The 21707-nt window shown below is 40.9% G+C and overlaps 1 protein-coding gene and 1 long non-coding RNA gene across 6 annotated transcripts in view; one reads left to right on the top strand and one right to left on the bottom strand.

Moving 5' to 3' along the window:
* The window catches only part of LOC308385595, a 196520-nt gene that overhangs the window by 847 nt on the left and 173966 nt on the right, over positions 1 to 21707 (bottom strand). The window lies entirely within an intron of this gene.
* Positions 149 to 21419, top strand: LOC308385570 (uncharacterized protein). 5 transcript variants are annotated; one of them, XR_013969552.1, is made up of 8 exons: positions 149 to 436; positions 4977 to 5082; positions 5186 to 6034; positions 6484 to 12355; positions 16652 to 16757; positions 16904 to 18088; positions 18561 to 19053; positions 19866 to 19977. XR_013969552.1 is itself a non-coding variant. In XM_080864564.1 (7 exons), the coding sequence occupies exons 5-7, from the start codon at positions 16740 to 16742 to the stop codon at positions 18654 to 18656; spliced, it is 1299 nt and encodes a 432-aa protein (XP_080720690.1). In that variant the 5' UTR covers positions 149 to 436; positions 4977 to 5082; positions 5186 to 6034; positions 6484 to 12355; positions 16652 to 16739; the 3' UTR covers positions 18657 to 19092. The 5 variants fall into 5 exon arrangements, 4 of the variants coding, with proteins under 4 accessions (XP_080720690.1, XP_080720691.1, XP_080720688.1 ...); XM_080864564.1 differs by lacking the exon at positions 19866 to 19977 and having other exon boundaries at positions 18561 to 19092; XM_080864565.1 differs by lacking the exons at positions 16652 to 16757; positions 16904 to 18088; positions 18561 to 19053; positions 19866 to 19977 and having other exon boundaries at positions 156 to 436; positions 6487 to 11231.

Below are 21707 nucleotides of genomic sequence, written 5' to 3'. Positions count from 1 at the left end.
TCTTCTCTTTTCCTGAGTCTCTTTTCCACGACGTTTTTATAGAGGCTAAGGAAAAGAAGCTAGGAAAAGGAGATAGGAGATGGAACGCACCCCACGTGTGCGCAGTGACCGCACAGCAACGAACCACAGCAGAGAAGGAAGAGGGGGCGGAGCACACTGTGCGCGCAGGAGAGGAGTCGAGCAGAGAGAGCTGCTTTGTCGTGAAACGGGAGTAAAGTAGTGAACTTAGAGGAGAGAAACGAACTAAAGTATCGATCATAAACCACTACCAACGTCCTGATCGATATCTGCATCGATCTGCCCACCCTTGTCTCCTGGATCGTAGCTGAGATCAGCGTGAACCACGTGGGTCTCTGCTCCCTGATCTGTTTCCTGTGTTTGGAAAGAGTTGCAGCTTCATCGCGGAGTTTCTCTCGGTTTGTGGGCTCATCTAAAGGTAAGCACCGAGCTAACTTTACTGTGAGTTCAGTTCATGTTGAGTTTAGCTCCTGAATGAGGTCTTCTGCTGCTCTCCTCGGTGTCTGTTCACAGTTTATTGTGAACACGTTGAGAGAAGAGTGAGAGAGTGTTTGGAGAAAAACACCAACTAACCATTAGCTCAGCATGCTGGGAGAAGTTGGAGCAGAAAAGTCTTTTCATTGTCCCTGCAGCTGTTTTTCTGCCTGCACCAAACCTCTACAGCCTCGTTTGTGTTTACCACGGTCACCACATCCACGGTTTAAAAACGACATCCACGGTTAGTTAAAAGGCTGTTTTGTTTCGGTTCTTCTTTGCTGGGATCAGCATATCTGTAATCACGTCGTTGGTGTTTTTCATGCAGTGCTTTATATAATTCAGTCATAACTGTCTGTAGTTATTATATTAATTTCTTTCTCCTACAGTTAAAATAACCACACTACGGACGGATAAGCGTCGGTTCGTCAGCAAAGACAGTAAAACCATCGTGTGGCTCAGCCGACCGCTTATTTATTTTTCATATAACCCTTTCACAATAAAGTTAAAGATCCTGTTGAGACTTTTCAAAATAAACCAAAAATAATGACAATATACAGTATTATCAAACATCAAATTTCAGAATATGCATCAAACAAGTTACCTCACATAGAACATGAAGTCCCTGTAAATGACTCTTACACTGTATATATGAGAGGTGAAACATTTGCAGAGATTTGCACAAGATTTTCAGTCACTTTTTTCTAACCTTCTTAGACTCAGAACTAAAGATGTCCAGCTTTGTGTGTCTGTCGAAATACTTTTAATAGAACAAAAGACAGTCAGCATCCAAAGAGGACCGAAAGCAACGATCAGAGTATTTCTCCACCTGCTGTATATGTATCCCTTAAATTTGCAACATCTATAGCTAACAATAATTATGATATTATAGTATTTTCAATTATAGGATCAAATTTGAGCCTCTATTCTCAAGACTTGTGTTTTCTGAGCATTTGTTTTGATTCTTGTGCTTTTAGTTAAGGAAAATTAAAGAGACTAAAATGACACATAATTCTTAGCGTTTTTATTATAATTTATTATCATCTGTCTTCTCAGATGAGAGGTAAAACGTCTTCAAGAAGTCCAGTCGCTTTCTTTCTAAGCTCCTTCGATTACGATGACCTGAATGACTGAGAACCTTCACAGACATTGTTGATTAGCATGACACTAGCATTACATTTTCCATTAGCATTGGTGTGAGCCTTGTATACTGATAAGATACATGGAGAAGAGGAGGACAAAAACAGTGATGCTGTCACATTTTGGGAGAGCTGCATGTGTTTTACTGAATCAGGAAACAGACACACACAGTGCAGTGAGGACTTACATCCAGATTTGGCAGCGCTGAAAGTACGAGAGAGACCTTTGACCCCTTAATAGAGATGCTTAACCAGATGTAAAATAATCAGAAATGTACCCAGTGACTGAGCCGAACAATACTGGTTGGGAGTGTAAAGAATATAAATGAATAAAAAAATGCCTGTCTCTACACAGGAGAATGGGCTGATACTGTGACTTTGGGAGAAAATGTCACATTTTTACAGCCATACAATTTGAAAATGATCACAAGTGTACAAGAGAACATGTTTAAGGTTTGCAGGAAACATTTTATTTGAATTCAATTTCAATTATACAGCAACAAGTCACAACAACAGTCACCTCAAGGTGATTTTAATTATGAATCTTTGAATATATGCTGCTACAGCCGTGAATGTGGGAATTCTTGTAATTTCTGGATGTAATAATTTCACATTTCTGAAGACAGCTTTGAGAAAAATACAGGCTTAATAGTTGGTAACAGCTTGGTTATGATACTGTATTAACTAACTTATAATTTATTCCAGCAAATCAAAATTAACCCAAAATGTTCTTTTAAACAACTTTATGTCTTTAAGAGTATGGATTGCTGAAATTATGAGGTGCACCTAAAGGCACCATGAATAGCCATAGCATGTCCGTGGTTCCTGTTTGAATTGATAACAGGAAATGGATTAGAGCAATCTGCTGTAGTGTTAGAATTTTAGATAACTTCACTAATGAGCAGCAAGCTCCAATGCATTTATTTAGTTGCAAGGAAGCAATGGCATACACAATATTATCCTGGGAACAGATATGTGTGAGATGCTCTTACAGAAAGAGTTCAGTTACATGGTCTACCTGTACATGATTCTCTCCGTGCTTTGGATAATGGATGGCAGAGGAGTCACAACAAGGCCGGAGGAAAAAGACTGATTCGAGGGACATGAAGACAGAGAGATGCATTCCTTCAGTTTTCTGAAAAGAGTGTTGCCTAGCTTTACTACATTTTTCTGTCATTTCACTCCTGTTTATGCTACACTCCTTTATAATATTTACTCAAGATGCAGTGAATAGTGTTTTTCTGCTAATACATCAGTGTTACTTTAGGGAAGACAACTCCCAGTTTCTAGTTTCTATGCCCCACTCCTTTACGATTTGGGGCAACTGCTTAAAGTCTTTTAGTGTGAACAAGTTGAAAGGCATGAGCAGAGAAACTAATGCACAGGTTCCTTTCCCTTCAAAGGGTAGTCTAGCTCTCAGCTTGCCATCCCTGCATAGCTACCACACATCAACCCTTTCTGTGGTATGGTTAACAAACCAATCCTTGAGGTAAGGGCCAGGGGCTTGGGTCACATCATAGATGATGTTGCACCAGCTGAAGTCCTGCATATCCCAAACTTGAACATGCCTGTAAAAACAGGTGTAATTTTCATGTTAACTTTTAGCATTTGGAGGCAAAGATTTACAGGCCTCACTTGGAGGGTCAGTGAAGTGCTCGTAAACAACTGAAAGCCTGAAGTGGGGGAGTTGTTGGTGGAGTGGAGTCTTCAGGCTTGTGGTTGGTTCACTGTCGGAGTGTTTTCCAGACTGAAGCAGAGTCATTAGCTGAAAACAGTTTTTGGACCTGAAAGTCTTTCAAACTGTCTCTGTCCCCACTCTGAAACACTTCCTGCTTTTCCAGCCTCAGCCTGCTTTGGCTTAGCTGTAAACCAGAGCTCGTCATTATTCTAACTCACCCTGGTGTTTGATGCTGTGCAGCTGTCCTCACAGAAGCTGACGTCACAGGTTATCACAGCATCTCTATAATAATTATTAAATCTGGTTCTTGTCATTCTCTTACTGAATAGAGAGAACACGACTCAGTTAATCAAAATATTTATAATTTTTATTTAATTATCTCCCAGAAGAGAGAGACCTGCACAGCCCAAAAAGCCAGTTGCAAAATCTCTAGCATTAGAAGCCAAAAATGTCAATCATATAGGTGTTATTTTAGTCCTTTACACGTCACACATAGTTTCAATCAAAAAAACCTCCTTCTGTGTTACTAGTTCCACTTTTTCTGTCTGGTTTCCTGTATTTTATTAATATGTCTGTGCAGCTCTGCACTAAACTTCCTGTTTTTTAAACTTCCACTAACTTAAGCTTCTGTTGCTAAGGCGACCTGTCACCCTCTGGCCTAGTTCTCTCTCACAGCTGGCCTTGCTTTATAGAGGCCTTTATTATTAACATACATAAAAGAATATAATCAGAAAATAAGCATTAAGAATATATGTTTATTCCGTAACATAATCCAAACTGTTGGTAACAATCCTGAAAACCTGCCAGTCGGTGCAGTCCAGACACACCTGCAGATTCTCCACAGCCTCATCAGTCCACTGCTTCAGTGTCTTTACAAAAGCCTTAGAGAGTTTCAGTTTGTGCCTGTTTGCAGGCATCAAGTAAACCATGACTTAGGTCTGCATTAGGTCTGAGAATCCTATGTATTGTGAGATGATGACCCTCTTACTATCAGCTCACCTTCAGCGTTTTTGCGTTTGTTCGTAACGCAAGAACAAACGTGTGGAAAAAGCGTGAGTCGTTATCACCAGAGATTTTGAGTGAAACCATTTTCAAACCTTGATTCACCCTATCATGTGGTTAGCTGCTGTCCCTATTAAAGAGCAAAGAGCCTTTCTTTCCACTTATTCCATGTAAAGGATGGCTACAATGAGTAAAAACATGGGAGCTAATTGCATATCCCTGTTTCTGTCTGTAGAAACCGTTGTTGTATTTAAAACTCTGGTTTCATCTGGATCAAGTGTAAGTTTGTGGACCTTGTTGGTGAAGTCAGCAGAGTTTTTGATGTGATGGTGTGTGTTCTCCACAAGGGGAGCTAGGATGGTGATGAGGTGCTTGGAAATGTTGTAGGTGGCTGAGTTTATGCTGCTGCCAATCCAATCCTTTGTGTATCTATGGAAGTCCATATATACAGGGTGCAGCATCCACCGGGTAAAGGTGGTGGTATGCAGGGAGCTCAGTGGCTTTTTCCCTTTCAAGTTCTTGTAGGCAGCTGATGACTTTCTTTTTGCTTCTGGGGTTTCACCTTGAAGCTTCATAGGTATTGTTGTCACTGAGTGTAGTAATGTTTATTTGCTCTGCTTCTTCTTGTCAGGGATAAAATACATATCTATACTTTTGTGTCCCAGCTGAGTAACAGGAGGAGAAGAGTCTGGTGGAGCAGCAGAGGAACAGTTTCAGCCATTTGGACTCAGCTCAGCCACTACAGAGGAAACAATGACTTCAACACAGGAGGTGAGAAAAATATCTCAGTTACTGTTATTGAAACTGTGCACAGCTGGTTGTTTTTTTGTTTTTTGTTTTTTTAAAAGCTCTGTTTGTATCTCTGTCACTGCAGGACCAACATGGAGCGAGAAGTCAGCGCTCCCAGGAGGCCGACAAACCTCACAGAAAAAAGAGAGAGAAAAAATACAGCTGTGAGGAGTGTGGGAAGGATTTTAGCCATCCTAAAAACTTGAAACCCCACCAACTCATCCACAGAGGAATTAAATCGTACAGCTGTGCTGAGTGTGGAAAATCTTTTACCCAGGCTGGACACTTAAAAACACACCAAATCACCCACAGTGGAGTTAAACCGTACATCTGTGACTTATGTGGAAATTCTTTTACTCAGGCTGGAAGTTTAAAAACACACAAATTCATTCACAGTGGAGTTAAACCGTTCAGGTGTGATTTGTGTGGAAAGTCTTTTACCCATCTCGGAAGCTTGAAAACACACCAGCTTATCCACAGTGGCGTTAAAGCGTACAGCTGTGACTTGTGTGGAAAATCTTTTAGCCAACCTGGACACTTAAAAACACACCAACTCATCCACAGTGGAGTTAAAGCACACAGCTGTGACTTGTGTGGTAAAGCTTTTACACGCAGTAGCCACTTAAGAAGCCATCAAGTTACCCACTCTGGAATCAAGCCGTACAGCTGCGACATTTGTGGAAAAAATTTTGCCCAGCCAGGGCACCGAAATATACACGTACGGATTCACACCAAAAATGATTTTTGCTTCTGTGATCAGTGTGGCAAACTGTTTGTGACACACAAAGACTTACAGCAGCACATGTTTACCCACACTGAGGAGAGACCTTATAAATGTGACCTATGTGTAAAGGCTTTTAAAGAGCCACGTTCCCTAAGAGTCCACCAACAGATTCACATCAGAAAGAAACTCTACAAGTGCAGTTACTGTGAGGTATGTATTTATATTTCTTTCTTTTTACAGTTGCAGTTATTTTGAAGTACAATGTGCATTTAGTTTAATTTCGAAACGAAATGAGACATGAAAACTCAGTGAATTCTGACACAAATCTCCTGAAACTTTACTGATGTTGGAAAAAAGTAAAGTTTTAAACCTTGTCTCATTTCTATGTATCTAACATTCAAAGTCCAATGGATCCATTAGAGAGTACCTTGGGGTTATTATCTTGTGGCATGCAGAGTAGAGCATCCAGGGGTTTAACATCCAATCTTCCCATTAAGTAGATTTCCAACGAATTAAGAGACATTTTCGCCCAGTAAGCTGAGTGTTATAATGTAAACAGTAAAATGTAATTGGACACTGGCAAAGATGCTCTTTATTTCAGGCAATGTTCAGGATAAAAATGTTAAAGGAATTCTCTGACTTACACTGTCTTTATTTAGAAGCAGAGCGACACAGATGGATCCAGTTCTCAACCCTGTCGTCAATGTGGTGGTGGGAAAGTGTGTCGTTGCGTTGTTTGTGCATAACATTTCAAACATCAAGAGAGCCTAAAACCACATCAGTGTAGACACACTGGGTACAAAATGAACTACTTCAACGAATGTGGAAGAGGCTTCCCCACATCAAGTCAATTAATAAAAAAGCAATTAACCATAAAGCACTATCTCCTTCACACTGGTATTCAAAAGCACCTTTGTGACCATTGTCAGTCATCCTTCATTACTGCACGTGACCTTAAAGTGCATAAATGAGTCCACACGAGAGAAACCATACAAGTGCAGACACTCTGACAGAAGCCTCCTACATCGGCTCATTGTAAACGTCATGAGATTACACACATTGAAGGGAACCTGCTAAGGAAGAATTTCATGGCTCTGAGTACCGTTTGGTTTTTTGTGATGTATATGAACAATAAACTTCCTGAATCTTGAATGTAGAGTCCATCAGAACACAGAATTATATTTCAAATATATTTACGACTTAATTTAAACAGAATGTGGGAGAGGCTTCCCCAAACCAAGTGAATTAAAAAAACATGATCTGATCTCAAGTGGGGTTAAAAATCGCCTCTGTTCTCTGGGCTTTACTTTCATGTAATACCAGTTTGTACCAGAAGATGGAGCAGTGAGTTAGTGTAACCTCTTATTCACAGTGGCAACAAAGTAGTGATGGGAATTCCGGCTCTTTTTAGAGAACTGGCTCTTTTGGCTCAGCTCACTAAAAAGATTGCCAGCTTACCGGCTCCCAACTGGCTCTTCAGGTTGTTTTGTTGCTTTAATTAATTTATCATTAACAATGATATAACATTATGTACAAAAGGAATTACTAATGTTTAAAATAAAACGTGGTTTTATTTATATATGTTTATATAGAAATATATATGGTGGCCTCTAGAGACAAAGCACGTACAAACTCCAAAACACATGTCTAGCATTAACTGAACTTCCAAAACAGAGCTACCTAGATCACTTAAATTACACAATTGAAAGCATATGTGTATTGTTTGTATATTTATACACAAGCACTCTTATATATTCAAATAATTATGATTAAAAATGTTCACCTGTTACTACCACACACCAAATTAGGTCATTGGTACACCCTGGCTTGTGTAGCCACTAGGTAACAAAAGCTCAACACTGCGCCTAGCATCCTGGAGCACTTCTGTTTGGAGTTTGTACGTGCTTTGTCTCTAGGGGCCACTGTAAATATGCTTTTATTTATTCACTCCACATAAAATGTAATAAAATACAAAAAACAACTATTTACATTTCAACTTTTAACTATTTAAATTTTCAACCTTTTCCATTTAAACACATTTAAAGTGAAACAACACAAAACACTGCAAACCACAATACAATTAAATATAAATTAAAATATGCAAAAGAAAAGAAGATGCACATTTTCTGTCATATACGCCTGCATGAATAAACTTTCTGAATCCTTTATCATCCGCAACTGTAAATAGTTGATTTGATAATTACTATACCTTTCTAATGTGACGTTGTTGTCCCTGGCTCACTTTCTCTCTGGCTGTATCCCAATTCAGGTTCTGCAGCCTTAACCTACGCAGCCTTAATGGTCCACAAGGGCCGCGTACTCAAAGACCACTAAGACCGGAAGTGCGAGGCTTGTGAAATGGGACGGTCTAGCCTCCGTCGTGCTGCCCAGGTTGCCTAGCAACAGCTGGAAACGTTTCATACAGCTTTATTTGACAGAAATGAAGAAGAACATATTTTGTTCATTTGTTTATTTGTTGCTACAAGAGCTTTGTGTGATTTGAGGAGTATCTGAGGCTGAGACCACGGAACTGCAAAACATGATTGTTGGGCTTCATTTCTGTACTGAACAGTCATTTTAAGATTAGCTATTAAATAACAATTAGCTAACGTTGTTCTTGAGACTAAAGTCAGTGTAAATATAATATGACCAATATTATAGTTAATCATTATTAGTTATTACAGCAGTGAACTTGTTGCTGCCTTTCATAGTGTGTAGCTTGAAGGCCCTGAGTACTCTGAGTACTTTCTCCCACACTGGAAACACTGGGATGATCACATTATTTGAACATTACCTAATAAGACTGATTCAGCACAGACAGTTATGTTAAACTTTCCTAGCAGTCCTTCACAAACAGGGAACAGTCTGTCTATTCTCTCCATCTGTCAGCTGCTGCTGGCTCTTCCTCCTCCTCTTCCTCACACACTGCTGAGTTTGTCCTGGTGGATCATCAGGGCTGCAAAGCCTCACAGATGATGTGCAGCAGTGGGTCCCTCAGTCTGTCCTCACTCTGGACACTTGCAGTCGTCACACATGGAAATCAAATGTGTGATAAGCTGCAGGATTCAAACACAAGTGTAACTTATAAACACATGTTCATACTTTTATTCCACAATCAGAGAGAAAGAAACAGAGAGAGAGTGCAGGACAGACAGACAGGTGACAGTCTCAGGTGTACACACTGCTACACAACAGCACCAGAGAAGCAGGATTTAGTGTTTGTGTTATTACGAAACAAGAAGAGTTCCCAGATGGTGCAGTGGACACATGTGTGACTGCTGTGATTAAAGCATCTTTCTTTCAGCTTAACGAGTGAACCGTCAGCTCGTTCAAACACACGTTAAAGTCCGTTTGGCTCGACACCACCGAACAGAGGCAGCAATATAACACAGCTAACATTAACAATGCAGTGAATCCTGCTTGTGCCGTGATATTCAGGACTGCAAACCGAGCAGCATCACTGACTTTCAGCTTGTTGTGTTTGTGGATATATGACTGACTTTAATTATCCATAAAATCATCACATTCTCTGTAAGATTAAGCTCAGCTATTGAACGGCGTATATTTTAAAGTAAAGGCTTTAAAACCAAGTTAGTACAAACATCACTAATGTCACATAACTTTGCCGACATGTGGCCAACAGGAATGTTTTAATGTTCTTCATTATTAAACATTCGCGCATAAATAAGTTACATAATATTCAGTACTTAGTTTTAAAAGTTTACTCTTCGGCCGCTCCTCTTGCACCGTTTTTTTCGGCAAAATTATCCACACCCACCTCCGCGCTATGAAGTCTGGGATATGTTGGGCCACGAAGTCTACACCGCCACATCCTTAAAATTCAGGGAAATGAAGGACGCATTTGAGGCCGCATTTCGAGCAGCCTTTGAATTGGGACAGCCTTGGTCGCGTCGCTGTGACGTAATCGGCCTTAAAATGCGGCCTTTAAGGCTGCAGACCCTGAATTGGGATACGGCCTCTCTCTCCCTCCCGCTCTGTTCCTGTGCTACTGCGAGTGTAACTACTGCCCCTCCCCCCTCTGCCCTGTGCAAGCACAAGGCTTACATGCGGAGTGAAGCAGAAAACAAGTGCGAGAGAGAGGGTGAGAGAAAGAAAGAAAAAAAAAACACGAGCCGGCTCTCAACTCAAAGAGTCGGCTCTAAGAGCCGTTTCGTTCGCGACCGTCACATCACTACAGCAGCACACATCAGGACCATTTTAAACATCACATTTTAGGTAATTAAAATTCCATCAAACCTCTACTTTTGGCTCCTCCTTTCACTTTAGTGTGTTTACCGTATCCACAAATTGGCCACATTTTGTTATTTTTAGTGAATGCGTTTTGATCCAGATGTTCTGAAGCTGTTTTCTTGTTGATTTGATGTTTGTATTATGAAATCCTTATGCTGTTAAAGCATTAGTTGTATTTGATTAACTCTGTGTAAAGTGTGTCTAAATAAGCAGTTTAGTGTGTAAAATTAAGAAATTGTCTCACAACAAATAGCTTGAGCCAGGATTTCAGATTCAAACTAATTTAACTGTTTTCAGTGGCACATGTGGAGGTTTATCAAAGGAGGAGACTTGGCTGTTCTCCACTCACAGTGAACAGGGTTTTTTGCAAAAACCTGCTGTGGGTATGAAGTTTGCAGAGGGCGTGTTTGAGATGCTAAAAAGATGATTTTTCCTTCCAAAGTCCAAACACAAAACTGTGTGATTGTTAATACCTGAAGTGAGATTACAGGAAGATAAGCTGAAAAAAAATATTAGTGCAGTGTGCACTCCTGTGTTTCTAAAGAGCAGCTTTTACAGTGACTAATGAAATAAAGGCTAACCATTCCAAAACCACCTTTGCGCATGTTACCATTAGTGGAGGTCCAGTTTGTGTGCACTGGCATGGATCTCATCGGGTTGTTTTCAGTGTTGGGCAAGTTATTTTGAAGAAGTAATTAGTTATAGTTACTTCTTCAAAAAAGTAACTGAGTTAACAATTGATTTACACTATTATAAAAGTAACTAAATACTACAAAATATTTTTTTAAGTAATAATGTTTATAATGTTACAGTTTGATACTCTGATGATTTCTTGTGAGCATTCCTTTAGTTTGAACCCGGTGACAGTATGAAGTTATTATGAAGTTCACTGCTCTGTCACAATCACCATGGTTCATCAACATTTCATGATGTGTGTGAATTTTTCTTTCCACTGTTGGTGTGTTTTGTTGTGTTGATTAAAACAACCAAATGCAGCTTTCATAGTTTATCATGTGTTGTGAAACTGTGATCTTTGGAGACATGGAATGTGAATGTGTTGTCTGAAAAACACTTTAGGTTAACTTCTGCTGTTTTTAAATGTGCTACATAAATAAGAATGATTTGACTCGAAAAATAAAAACTGTTTTTATGTTCAGACGTCTTTATTCTTGAAGTTTAAAGTTGGATTGTTAAATTCTAATAAAAGTGGTAATTTAACACATTCTAATAATAGTAATAATGATGATTATGATAATAATAATAATACATTTTATATATAGGCGCCTTTAAGACCCTCAAGGTCACCTTACAATGGCACAGAAGGAAGAACAGCACCTTAGCATGACGTTATACTATAACCATAACCTTAAGAAGTATTCCGGATGGGTGAGAGAAAAAAGTTAATTCGTTGTTGGATTTGTGCGCATGCGCCACGTCTGCGCGGAAACATTGGGTAGGATGTTTTTCCAGGTAGGATCGATTCCCAGAACACCAGCTATCCGAAAACAGCCCAGTGGCTAACAGCTGGTGCTAATATCTGACAGTAAATATGTCCAAAAGTACTTTTTTTTGCCTTTTCGTCAAGTCTGTCTTTGTACAGACTTGCCGTGTTCGCCGTCGTTTTGTACATCACTGTTTTTGGGGCAAATAAAATGCAAGTAGGGATTAAAACCGCAGAATTAATTATTACCGGTGCTGGAAATACTAGCGCTTGATGCAGTGTTTTGATTTTTTTGCCACTTGTACCCACAATGCAATGCGCGAAAGTCACGTGGTCTGTCAGCAGCGGCAGCATCCACTCCCCCTTCTACCCTGTGAAAGGGTAGATTTGATTGGGATTAATATAATATATAAAAAATATATTATTTTTAATGTCAGCTTTTAGTTTACAGGTATGACTGAAACTTCATTTCAGCACTAAATGAGCGACCTGGATATTCTTTCCCTCTCTGACTGCGTTGCTGTTTGCAAGATTAATAACGGGAAAGCAGGAAGAAGGGGGCGGAGCAAAGTGTGTGCGCAGGAGAGGAGCAGAGAGAGCTGCTTTTTCACGAAACGGAAGTAAAGTAGTGAAGTTAGAGGAGAGAAACAAACTAAAGCATCGATCATAAACCACTACCAACGTCCTGATATCTGCATCGATCTGCCCACCCTTGTCTCCTGGATCGTAGCTGAGATCAGCGTGAACCACGTGGGTCTCTGCTCCCTGATCTGTTTCCTGTGTTTGGAAAGAGTTGCAGCTTCATCGCGGAGTTTCTCGGTTTGTGGGCTCATCTAAAGGTAAGCACCGAGCTAACTTTACTGTGAGTTCAGTTCATGTTGAGTTTAGCTCCTGAATGAGGTCTTCTGCTGCTCTCCTCGGTGTCTGTTCACAGTTTATTGTGAACACGTTGAGAGAAGAGTGAGAGAGTGTTTGGAGAAAAACACCAACTAACCATTAGCTCAGCATGCTGGGAGAAGTTGGAGCAGAAAAGTCTTTTCATTGTCCCTGCAGCTGTTTTTCTGCCTGCACCAAACCTCTACAGCCTCATTTCTATTTGAAGTGATAATCAATTTTGAATTGATTTTCTAAACCCACCCCAACTCACCCTGGTGTGTGAGGTGGGGTGGGTTTAGAAAATCGATTCAAAACTGATTCAAATTGATTTTAGCATGAACAATGCGATATCTATTTATTAAATCGTAAATGGATTTTGAAATATAAATATATTTTGCCAGAAATGCCAGAATCTCAGGTTAAAACTCACAAAACTACTTCAACAACCACAAAACAGCTAAAACGGGTTATCTGCTGTAAAAAGCCAGGCCAGGGAAATGTCCTTCATGTTTTCCTGTGTTTTATCCTCAAATACTTTGACTGCCATAATGCTTACACCTCTGATGAAGTCTGACAAATGTCGATACTGATAAATTACTAGAATTATAATATTTCTGACTGTGTGAGTCAAAATTGAATTGAATCAAGTCCAGACCTGCTGAATCAGAATCAAATGGATTATAGAAATCTAGGCCGAGGCTCGAAAGAACGGGATGTAGCTGTGGGTGATGAGGAAAGATGAAAAGAACAATTGATAACTTTTTCATTAAGTTAAGGCCTGATCTGTCTGAAATTCATAGCCAGTGCTCTGACACGGAGCCATCAACCTTTCAGCTTATTTTTAACACTGGTTCAGAGACCGCATCAAATAATGAGCCACATATGATTGACTCCGAGCCACAGCCCACTGACAGTAAAAGGGGGAACGTGAATACATTTCGAATAGAGTAGCTTGACCAATTTCCCTGGCTGTGATACAGTAAAGCTGACAACATAATGCACTGCGTTTACTAGTGGTGCAACAGATCAAAAATCTCACGGTACGGATCGGATCACGGTTTTAAATCACGGATCAGATCGATTTTTGGATCATCAAAAATAGAAAAAAAGACAAAAATTCGACTCGCCATTTACTTATTTAATCAACTGAAGACTCATTCCACGCACTTATATAAAAACAAATTAAGGTGCAATATGGATATTATGGACCAGGCTGGGCAGCCTCTGCAGGCTCTGCACACGGCCATAAACAACCAGAGGAGTCTGTCAGTGACAGGTTGCTTCTCCCAAAGGCAAGGACCAGCAGACTTAAAAAGTCCCACACGCCATCAAACTGTTTAACTCCTCGCTGGAGGGGAGAGGGAGGGGAAACGGGGACAAAGAAGGGGGGAACAAGTAGCTGTAGTGCCTTTTCACTGTGCAATAGTTTTTGTTAATAACCAACGGTGTAATAGACTCACAATACTTGTATTCTTATTCCTATTTATTCTTTGTATCCCTTTTGTATTCTCTGTATTTATATATGTGTAAATATGGTATATTTCTGCTCACATTCTGCAACTTCTGTCGGTGCTGTGCTACTGGAAACTGAATGTCCCGGAGGAACCCACCCGAGGGATAAATAAAGTTCCATCTAATCTAATGTAATCTATAGGGCAGTGCAGGGCTTTGTATCTACCACTCCGCTGTGATATAACGAGCAGTCACGGTCACGTGGCTTTCCGTTGCCCTGGAGCTCCACCCATTTGTAGTTAGAGCAACAGAAGATGCCTGGGACAGTTCAGCCATGACTTTAAACTTCTCCTGCTCATACATGCTTGGAACCATCTTGTCACACTGAAGTGGACGCACAACGAGATATCATAGCGTGGCTCAAGCACGTTCATCACAGTTTAAACCGCTTGTTTTGCACAACGGAATACGGCCTCCCGTCTGCAGCTAAACACCCCAATAGCTTTAGTAATAGCTTTAGCCCGGTCGGATCGGGCAGCAAAAGGCTGCTTAAATGCCGCAAACTCCTCTGCTCCTTCACTTGGACCGCTAGCGCTGACCATAACTACTGCTTGACAGACTGATCAAGCGCACCAAACACATACTTTTTTTTCTTTTCTTTTTCGAATCTTCGGATCACGTGCGTACCGAACCGTGGAGAGGGATCGGTTTGGATTTCGGATCAACCGTGATCCGTTGCACCACTAGCGTTTACTGTCGTGAGTGTGGAAAGACCATGCCCGGCAATTCTGTATTCATGACTCTTAATTGAAACGCTGAAAAAGCACAGTGTATCCAGAAAACAATTACCGTATATGTTGTGATAAATGCATTGTCCAAGTGCCCCAACTCCCCACTGCTTTCAGTGGCAGGCAGCAGCAAACAGGTCGATGGAGGAGGCCGATGTGATGACTAAGTTTAACATTGTCTACAATATTACCTAAAACTGCCAAAGCACTTTAAGCACAAGCACTTTTTCAGTAACATATCTTTCTTGTAGAGCAGTGTTCCAAATAAAGAACTTTGTGTTGACAAGATTGTTAGTTAATCATTTACAAATCAATATTGTCTGTAAGCACAGCAATTTAAAGAAAAAGTCACAGTTAAAACTGCGGTGTTCAACGATGTGGTTGAAAAATTGTGGTGCACCTAAGAAAAAAAGTTAGGCACACCAGGGCAATCTTGGCAAAAAGTTAGTCTAGAGTCTTCCTGTTAAAGAGCCAAGAGCCTTTCTTTCCACTTCCTCCATGTAAATATGTCTGTGAAGGTTCTCAGTCATCCAGGTCCTCGTAGTCAAAGGAGCTTGCAAAGAAAAGCGTCTGGACTTCTTTAAGTTGCTTGAAGACGTTTCACCTCTCATCCGAGAAGCTTCTTCAGTTCTAAGGTCAAATGGTGGAGAGTCCCAGATATAAACCTAGTGGCAGTTTCCCCCCACAGAGGGACAAAAGGACCCCCTGATGATCCTCTAATCGCCTGAGCCAAGGTGGGAAACTGGGCGTGGGTCCCAATCAGCCAGAGTTTCGGGTGAGTTCATTGTGAAACCTGGCCCCACCTTATCATGCGAATTCCTGAGGTCAGATGGCCCAGGATGTGAGTGGGCGTTAAGGCGTCTGGGAAGGGATCTCAAAACTGGATTATAGATGGCAGAGAGTTGGTGTCGTAAACCCCCGCCTCTGTTCAAAGATGGTCGCTCACAGTGGACATAGATGACTTCTTTCATCTATAATCTTTAATCATCTATAATCTTTCATCTATAATCCAGTTTTGAGATCCCTTCCCAGACGCCTTAACGCCCACTCACATCCTGGGCCATCTGACCTCAGGAATTCGCATGATAAGGTGGGGCCAGGTTTCACAATGAACTCACCCGAAACTCTGGCTGATTGGGACCCACGCCCAGTTTCCCACCTTGGCTCAGGCGATTAGAGGATCATCAGGGGGTCCTTTTGTCCCTCTGTGGGGGGAAACTGCCACTAGGTTTATATCTGGGACTCTCCACCATTTGACCTTAGAACTGAAGAAGCTTCTCGGATGAGAGGTGAAACGTCTTCAAGCAACTTAAAGAAGTCCAGACGCTTTTCTTTGCAAGCTCCTTTGACTCCTCCATGTAAAGTTTGGCTACAATGGGACACACTGGGGAGCTCACAGCACATCCATGTTTGTGTCTGTAGAAACCCTCGTTGTATTTAAAATATGTGGTGGTAAGGCAGAGGTCTAACAGTGTGCAGACCTGATCAGGGTGAAGCTGGTTCTGGTTTTAAGGAGCTGTCTTGATGTAGTTGTTTCCTGACAGTCTCCACTGCCTCGGTTGGAGGTGTACAAGTGAAAAGTGAGACCACATCAAAGGACACTCTGGTTTCATCTGGATCAAGTGTAAGTTTGTGGACCTTGTTGGTGAAGTCAGCAGAGTTTTTGATGTGATGGGCTGTGTTCCCCACAAGGGGAGCTAGGATGGTGATGAGGTGCTTGGAAATGTTGTAGGTGTTTATGCTGCTACCAATGAGCCTGAGTGGGACTCCTTCTTTGTGTATATATGGAAGTTCATATACACAGGGTGCAGCATCCACCGGGTAAAGGTGGTGGTATGCAGGGAGCTCAGTGGCTTTTTCCCTTTCAAGTTCTTGTAGGCAGCTGATGACTTTCTTTTTGCTTCTGGGGTTTCACCTTGAAGCTTCATAGGTATTGTTGTCACTGAGTGTAGTAATGTTTATTTGCTCTGCTTCTTCTTGTCAGGGATAAAATACATATCTATACTTTTTGTGTCCCAGCTGAGTAACAGGAGGAGAAGAGTCTGGTGGAGCAGCAGAGGAACAGTTTCAGCCATTTGGACTCAGCTCAGCCACTACAGAGGAAACAATGACTTCAACGCAGGAGGTGAGAAAAATATGACAGTTACACTGTTATTGAAACTGTGTGCACAGCTGGTGTTTGTTGACATCTTTGATTCCACTAATGGAGTTTCAGTTTGTTCCACGACTGCATTTCACTCACTGCCTCTGTTTGTATCTCTGTCACTGCAGGACCAACATGGAGCGAGAAGTCAGCGCTCGCAGGAGGCCGACAAACCTCACAGAAGAACGGGAGAGAAAATATACAGCTGTGAAGAGTGTGGGAAGGATTTTACCCAGTCTGGGAGCTTAAAAACACACCAAAACATCCACAGTGGAGTTAAACCGTACAGGTGTGACTTGTGTGGAAAATGTTTTACCCAGAAAGGACACTTAAAAGCACACCAACTCATCCACAGCGGAGTTAAACCATATAGCTGTGAGTTGTGTGAAAAGTCTTTTAACCAGCCTGGAAGCCTAAAAAGACACCAACTCATGCACCGTGGAGTTAAAGCATACAATTGTGAGTTGTGTGGAAAATATTTTAGTCAGAAAGGATATCTAAAAACACACAAACTAATTCACAGTGGAGTTAAAGCGTACAACTGTGAATTGTGTGGAAAGTCTTTTACCTATCCTAGAAGCTTAAAAACACACAAACTAATTCACAGTGGAGTTAAACCATACAGCTGTGAGTTGTGTGGAAAGTCTTTTACCCAAGCTGAAAGCTTAAAAACACACAAACTCATCCACAGTGGAATTAAAGCATACAGCTGTGAGTTGTGTGGAAAGTCTTTTACCCAAGCTGGAAGCTTAAAAACACACCGAATCATCCACAGTGCAGTTAAAGCACACAGATGTGACTTGTGTGGAAAGTCTTTTACCCATTCTCAAAGCTTAAAAACACACAAACTCATCCACAGTGGAGTTAAAGCATACAGCTGTGAGTTGTGTGGAAAGTCTTTTACGTATCCTAGAAGCTTAAAAACACACAAAAACATCCACAGTGGAGTTAAACCATACAGCTGTAATCAGTGTGGTAAAACTTTTGCTCAAATTAGTAACTTACAATGTCATCTAGTTACCCACTCTGGAGTTAAGGCGTACAGCTGTGACATTTGTGGGAAATCCTTCAGCACGCCAGGGTACCGCAATGTTCACTTACGGATTCATACCGGACAGGATGTTTTCTGCTGTGATCAGTGTGGGAAACTGTTTACAACAGCCACACACTTACAAAGCCACATGCTTACCCACACTGAGGAGAGACCTTATAAATGTGAACTGTGCAATAAGGCTTTTAAATCTCCACGTCACCTGAAACTCCACCAAGAGATCCACACCAGAAAGAAACTCTACAAGTGCAGTTACTGTGAGGTATGTATTTATCTTTTAATTTTAGCCTGACTGTTTGGAACTACTCTGCTCATTCAATTTGTTAACTTTCTGTAATAACTCCTTAGTAATTCTACTGCATATAAAAGCAGTGCTTATTGGATTTTAGTCTCAGCTATTATTTATTTCTTCCATAGTCATAAAACCAGTAAGTAATAACTCTTCTGTAGTCACAATCTCCCCATTCTCCCATAGTTAAGACTGCTACAATTTGGCCAGTGTTAGATGACTTATTATCTTCTTTACTAACTAAAATCAGTTATTGTTGCTTTAAATTGGGAGCGAGACCGATTTGGTTGCAACTTTTCATGTGTATTTATGAAGAATATGATATAACTTTTTGCTTAGATACAGTTGTTTTTGTTTTAAATAAACTGGATGCAAAAATGAAGAATTATTTTAACCTGCATGTCCTGAACCAGAAGCTGGTATTGAGTCTTTCTGTTCTTGACAGGATGGCGTGGAGCAACGGTTTGTTGTTGGGATGGACTGGGTCCTTCAGTGTCTGAGCTGCTCTGGACCAGCATCTCCTGGTGTAAATGTCCTGTAGGGAGAGGAGAGGAGTCCTTCAGCAGCAATCTAATATATAAATCTGCCATCCTTAGTACAGCCGTTCCCATACCAGGATGAGATGTTCTGTGTGAGGATGCTCTCCACAGGGGCTGAATCGAAAGTTCTGAGGATCCCTGGACAGACACCGAACTTCCTCAGTTGTCAGAAGTTGTACAGGTGCTGGCTAGCCTTTTTGTATGTGGGCAGACCATGTCATACCTGAGGAGATGTGGACACTGGGATACTTACACCAACCTCCTTGGTGTTGCAGACGTTCAGCTGGAGGTGGTTATCCTGGCACCACAATGACAGATTCTTCATTTCCTCCATGTAGGCCGCCTCATCGTTGTTGGAGATGGCACCCAACACCACTGTGTCGTCAGTAGATCACAATGGTATTAGAGCTATGAGTGGCCACGCAGTCTGAAGTATAGACAGAGTAGAGCAGTGGCGAGAGAACACACCCCTGTGTTCTCTCGCCACTGCTCTACTCACATAGTTACCCTGTTTCCTGTCCACATGGCTGAGAGTGGTGTGCAGGATATGGACGATGACGTCCTCTGTGGATCTGTTGGGTTGGTAAGCAAAGTGGAGTGGATCTGTGGTATTTGTGGTGGAGAAGGAGATGATGTTTTTCCACAGCCTCTCAAACACCTTCATTACCACCAAAGTCAGTGCAACTGGCCGGTAGTCATTCAGGCATGAGGGCTTGTTGTTCTTGGGCGCAGGGATGATTGTGGATCTCTTGAAGCATGTGGGGGCCACAGACTTTGCCAGAGACTCACTGAAAATGGAAGTGAGCTTACTTGCTAGCTGGTCCACAGAACAGACGCAGCAGATGGCCGGTGATGCTATCTGGCTTAGCCGCTTTCCTTGTGTTCACTCTCAGCGACGCATGGACGGCGTGCTTTACGATACGGATCACCGGTCCCTTGCCGTTGACATCACCGTCCTCTGTTGTAAGGCAGTAGTTAGCATTAGCCACCTGGCTAACCTCGAAACTGGTGTAGAACGCGTTCAGCTCATTGGTAAATGCAGAGTCTGCATTGATCGGCGCAGTGTCTCTGGCTTTGTAATCTGTGATGGTGCTTAGTCCCTTCCACATGCTACCCAATTTCGCTGTGCAAGAAACTGCACAATGACAATAAAAGTTCTAAAAATGTTGAAGGAATTCCCTGACTTACACTGTCTTTGTGTCTTTGTTTAGAAGCAGAGCGACACAGATGGATCCAGTAGTCAACCCTGTCGTCACTGTGGTGGTGGGAAAGACTTTCGTTGTGACCTTTGTGGAAAAACTTTCACTCGGCAACAAAGCCTAAAATTACATCAGCGTAGACACACTGGAGACAAAATGAACTACTGCAAAGAATGTGGGAGAGGCTTCCCCACATCAAGTGCATTAAAAAAGCATGTACTCATTCACAGTGGAGTCAAAAAGTACGTGTGTGACCAGTGTGGGTCATCCTTCACCACTGCAGGTGAGCTTAAAGTGCATAAACGAGTCCACACAGGAGAGAAACCATACAAGTGCAGACACTGTGACAAAAGCTTTTCACGATCGAGCAGTCATAACCTTCATGAACGTAGACACATGGAAGAGAACTTCAGCTGTGACCAAAGGCATCAGCGTGATCATGCAGGACTGAAATCACTGGATCACAATGATTCTGCAGAGACAGAAAGATCCTCTTCTGGTTTCAGGGTCAGACTTAAAAACTTTGAGATCAGGCTCCACAGAGTTCATCTTGAGTCTCCTGTAAAGAGTGCAGCTGATGTCACACTTGGATGTTATGAGGTAGCTCTGATTTCTGAACCGGCAGTGAATAATCCTGGATCTTAAATTTGGGAATCTGCAAGCATAGACATGAAAATCAAGGTTTTCTCCCCTGAGGGATTTAATGCTCTAAATTTCTATCCCTGTTAAATGTTAATCTTTGTTCAATTAGAACACAATAGTGTTTAGTAGTTGTACTTTTTAAAGTAATATAAACGCTATGTGAATATGTTTTTTTTTTTTTGTTTTTAACCAAACTTATATTGTACCAAATATCAGTGTATGGCTATATGCATCAATTTCTTTCATTTCAACTTTCTTTTTTTTTTTTTTTTTTTTTTAATAAACTTGTTTTTCATCTATTTATCTTGTGTTACCTCAGTTAAATTTGAATGTTTTTTTTTATATTTAAACTTGTGCTTTGGTAATCCCTGTTCTTAAATCCATTTCTTTCAAAACTCCAAATCATTTCACACTAGTTTTTGCAGTAACTAGTACAAGGATTTTACATTTAAAAGCTGCAAAGTATTTTCTCCCTTCCTGATTTTTATGTGTGTTACAATTAAGTGCTTTAGTTCATTAAACAGACTTTGAAAAACAAAATGTTTGTATGTATTAAGGGAAATAAATAAAGCCAAGCAGTCTGAATAAATCATAAATGCCAAAGCCTATCTTAGGGGTAGTATTAGTTCATATACCACAATGCAGAAAAAGGCATCAACTTGATTATGAAGCAGTTCTAAGTGAATGTGTACTCATCAGAGTGTAGTAATACAGATAGGAAGATGGCAGGATTTTTAGATAAGCACTTTTTGTATCGTTATCAGAGAATCCAAGGGAAGCATTAAATACCCCAGTGACTGAGGAGGAAGTGCCACTTGCTATCAGTTCTTTTAAAGGAGGAAAAGCATCAGCACTTGTTGGTTTCTGCTCAGAATTTTATTAAAAAACTACATCATCTTCTTGCCAGATCATTGACGGATATTTTTTTAGACTCTTTTAAGAATGAATGTCTTTCCCCAACACTTAGACAGGCTAATATTTCGTTAATTTTAAATAAAAATTAATCACCAGATAGGTTTGGATCATATAGGCGGATCAGCCTCATCAATGTCGATTCTAAATTACTCTCTAAGCTATTAGCGATGAGACTGGGGGGCATTCTCCCATTGCTTATAAACCCTGATCAAACAGCTTTGTCCACAATCATTTCTCATTTATAAATATTAGACGATTGTTAAATATTATACAATATTCGAATCAGACAAATTATAT

The sequence above is a fragment of the Rhamphochromis sp. 'chilingali' genome, assembly GCF_963969265.1.
Source record: "Rhamphochromis sp. 'chilingali' genome assembly, chromosome: 18".
Taxonomy (NCBI): Eukaryota; Metazoa; Chordata; class Actinopteri; order Cichliformes; family Cichlidae; genus Rhamphochromis; species Rhamphochromis sp. 'chilingali'.
This window is presented reverse-complemented; position numbering and strand designations above follow the sequence as displayed.

Coding starts and splice junctions, on each gene's coding strand:
- LOC308385570 (XM_080864562.1), top strand. Junction 18,089..19,865: donor ACAAGTGCAGTTACTGTGAG/GTATGTATTTAT, acceptor GTCTTTGTTTAG/AAGCAGAGCGACACAGATGG.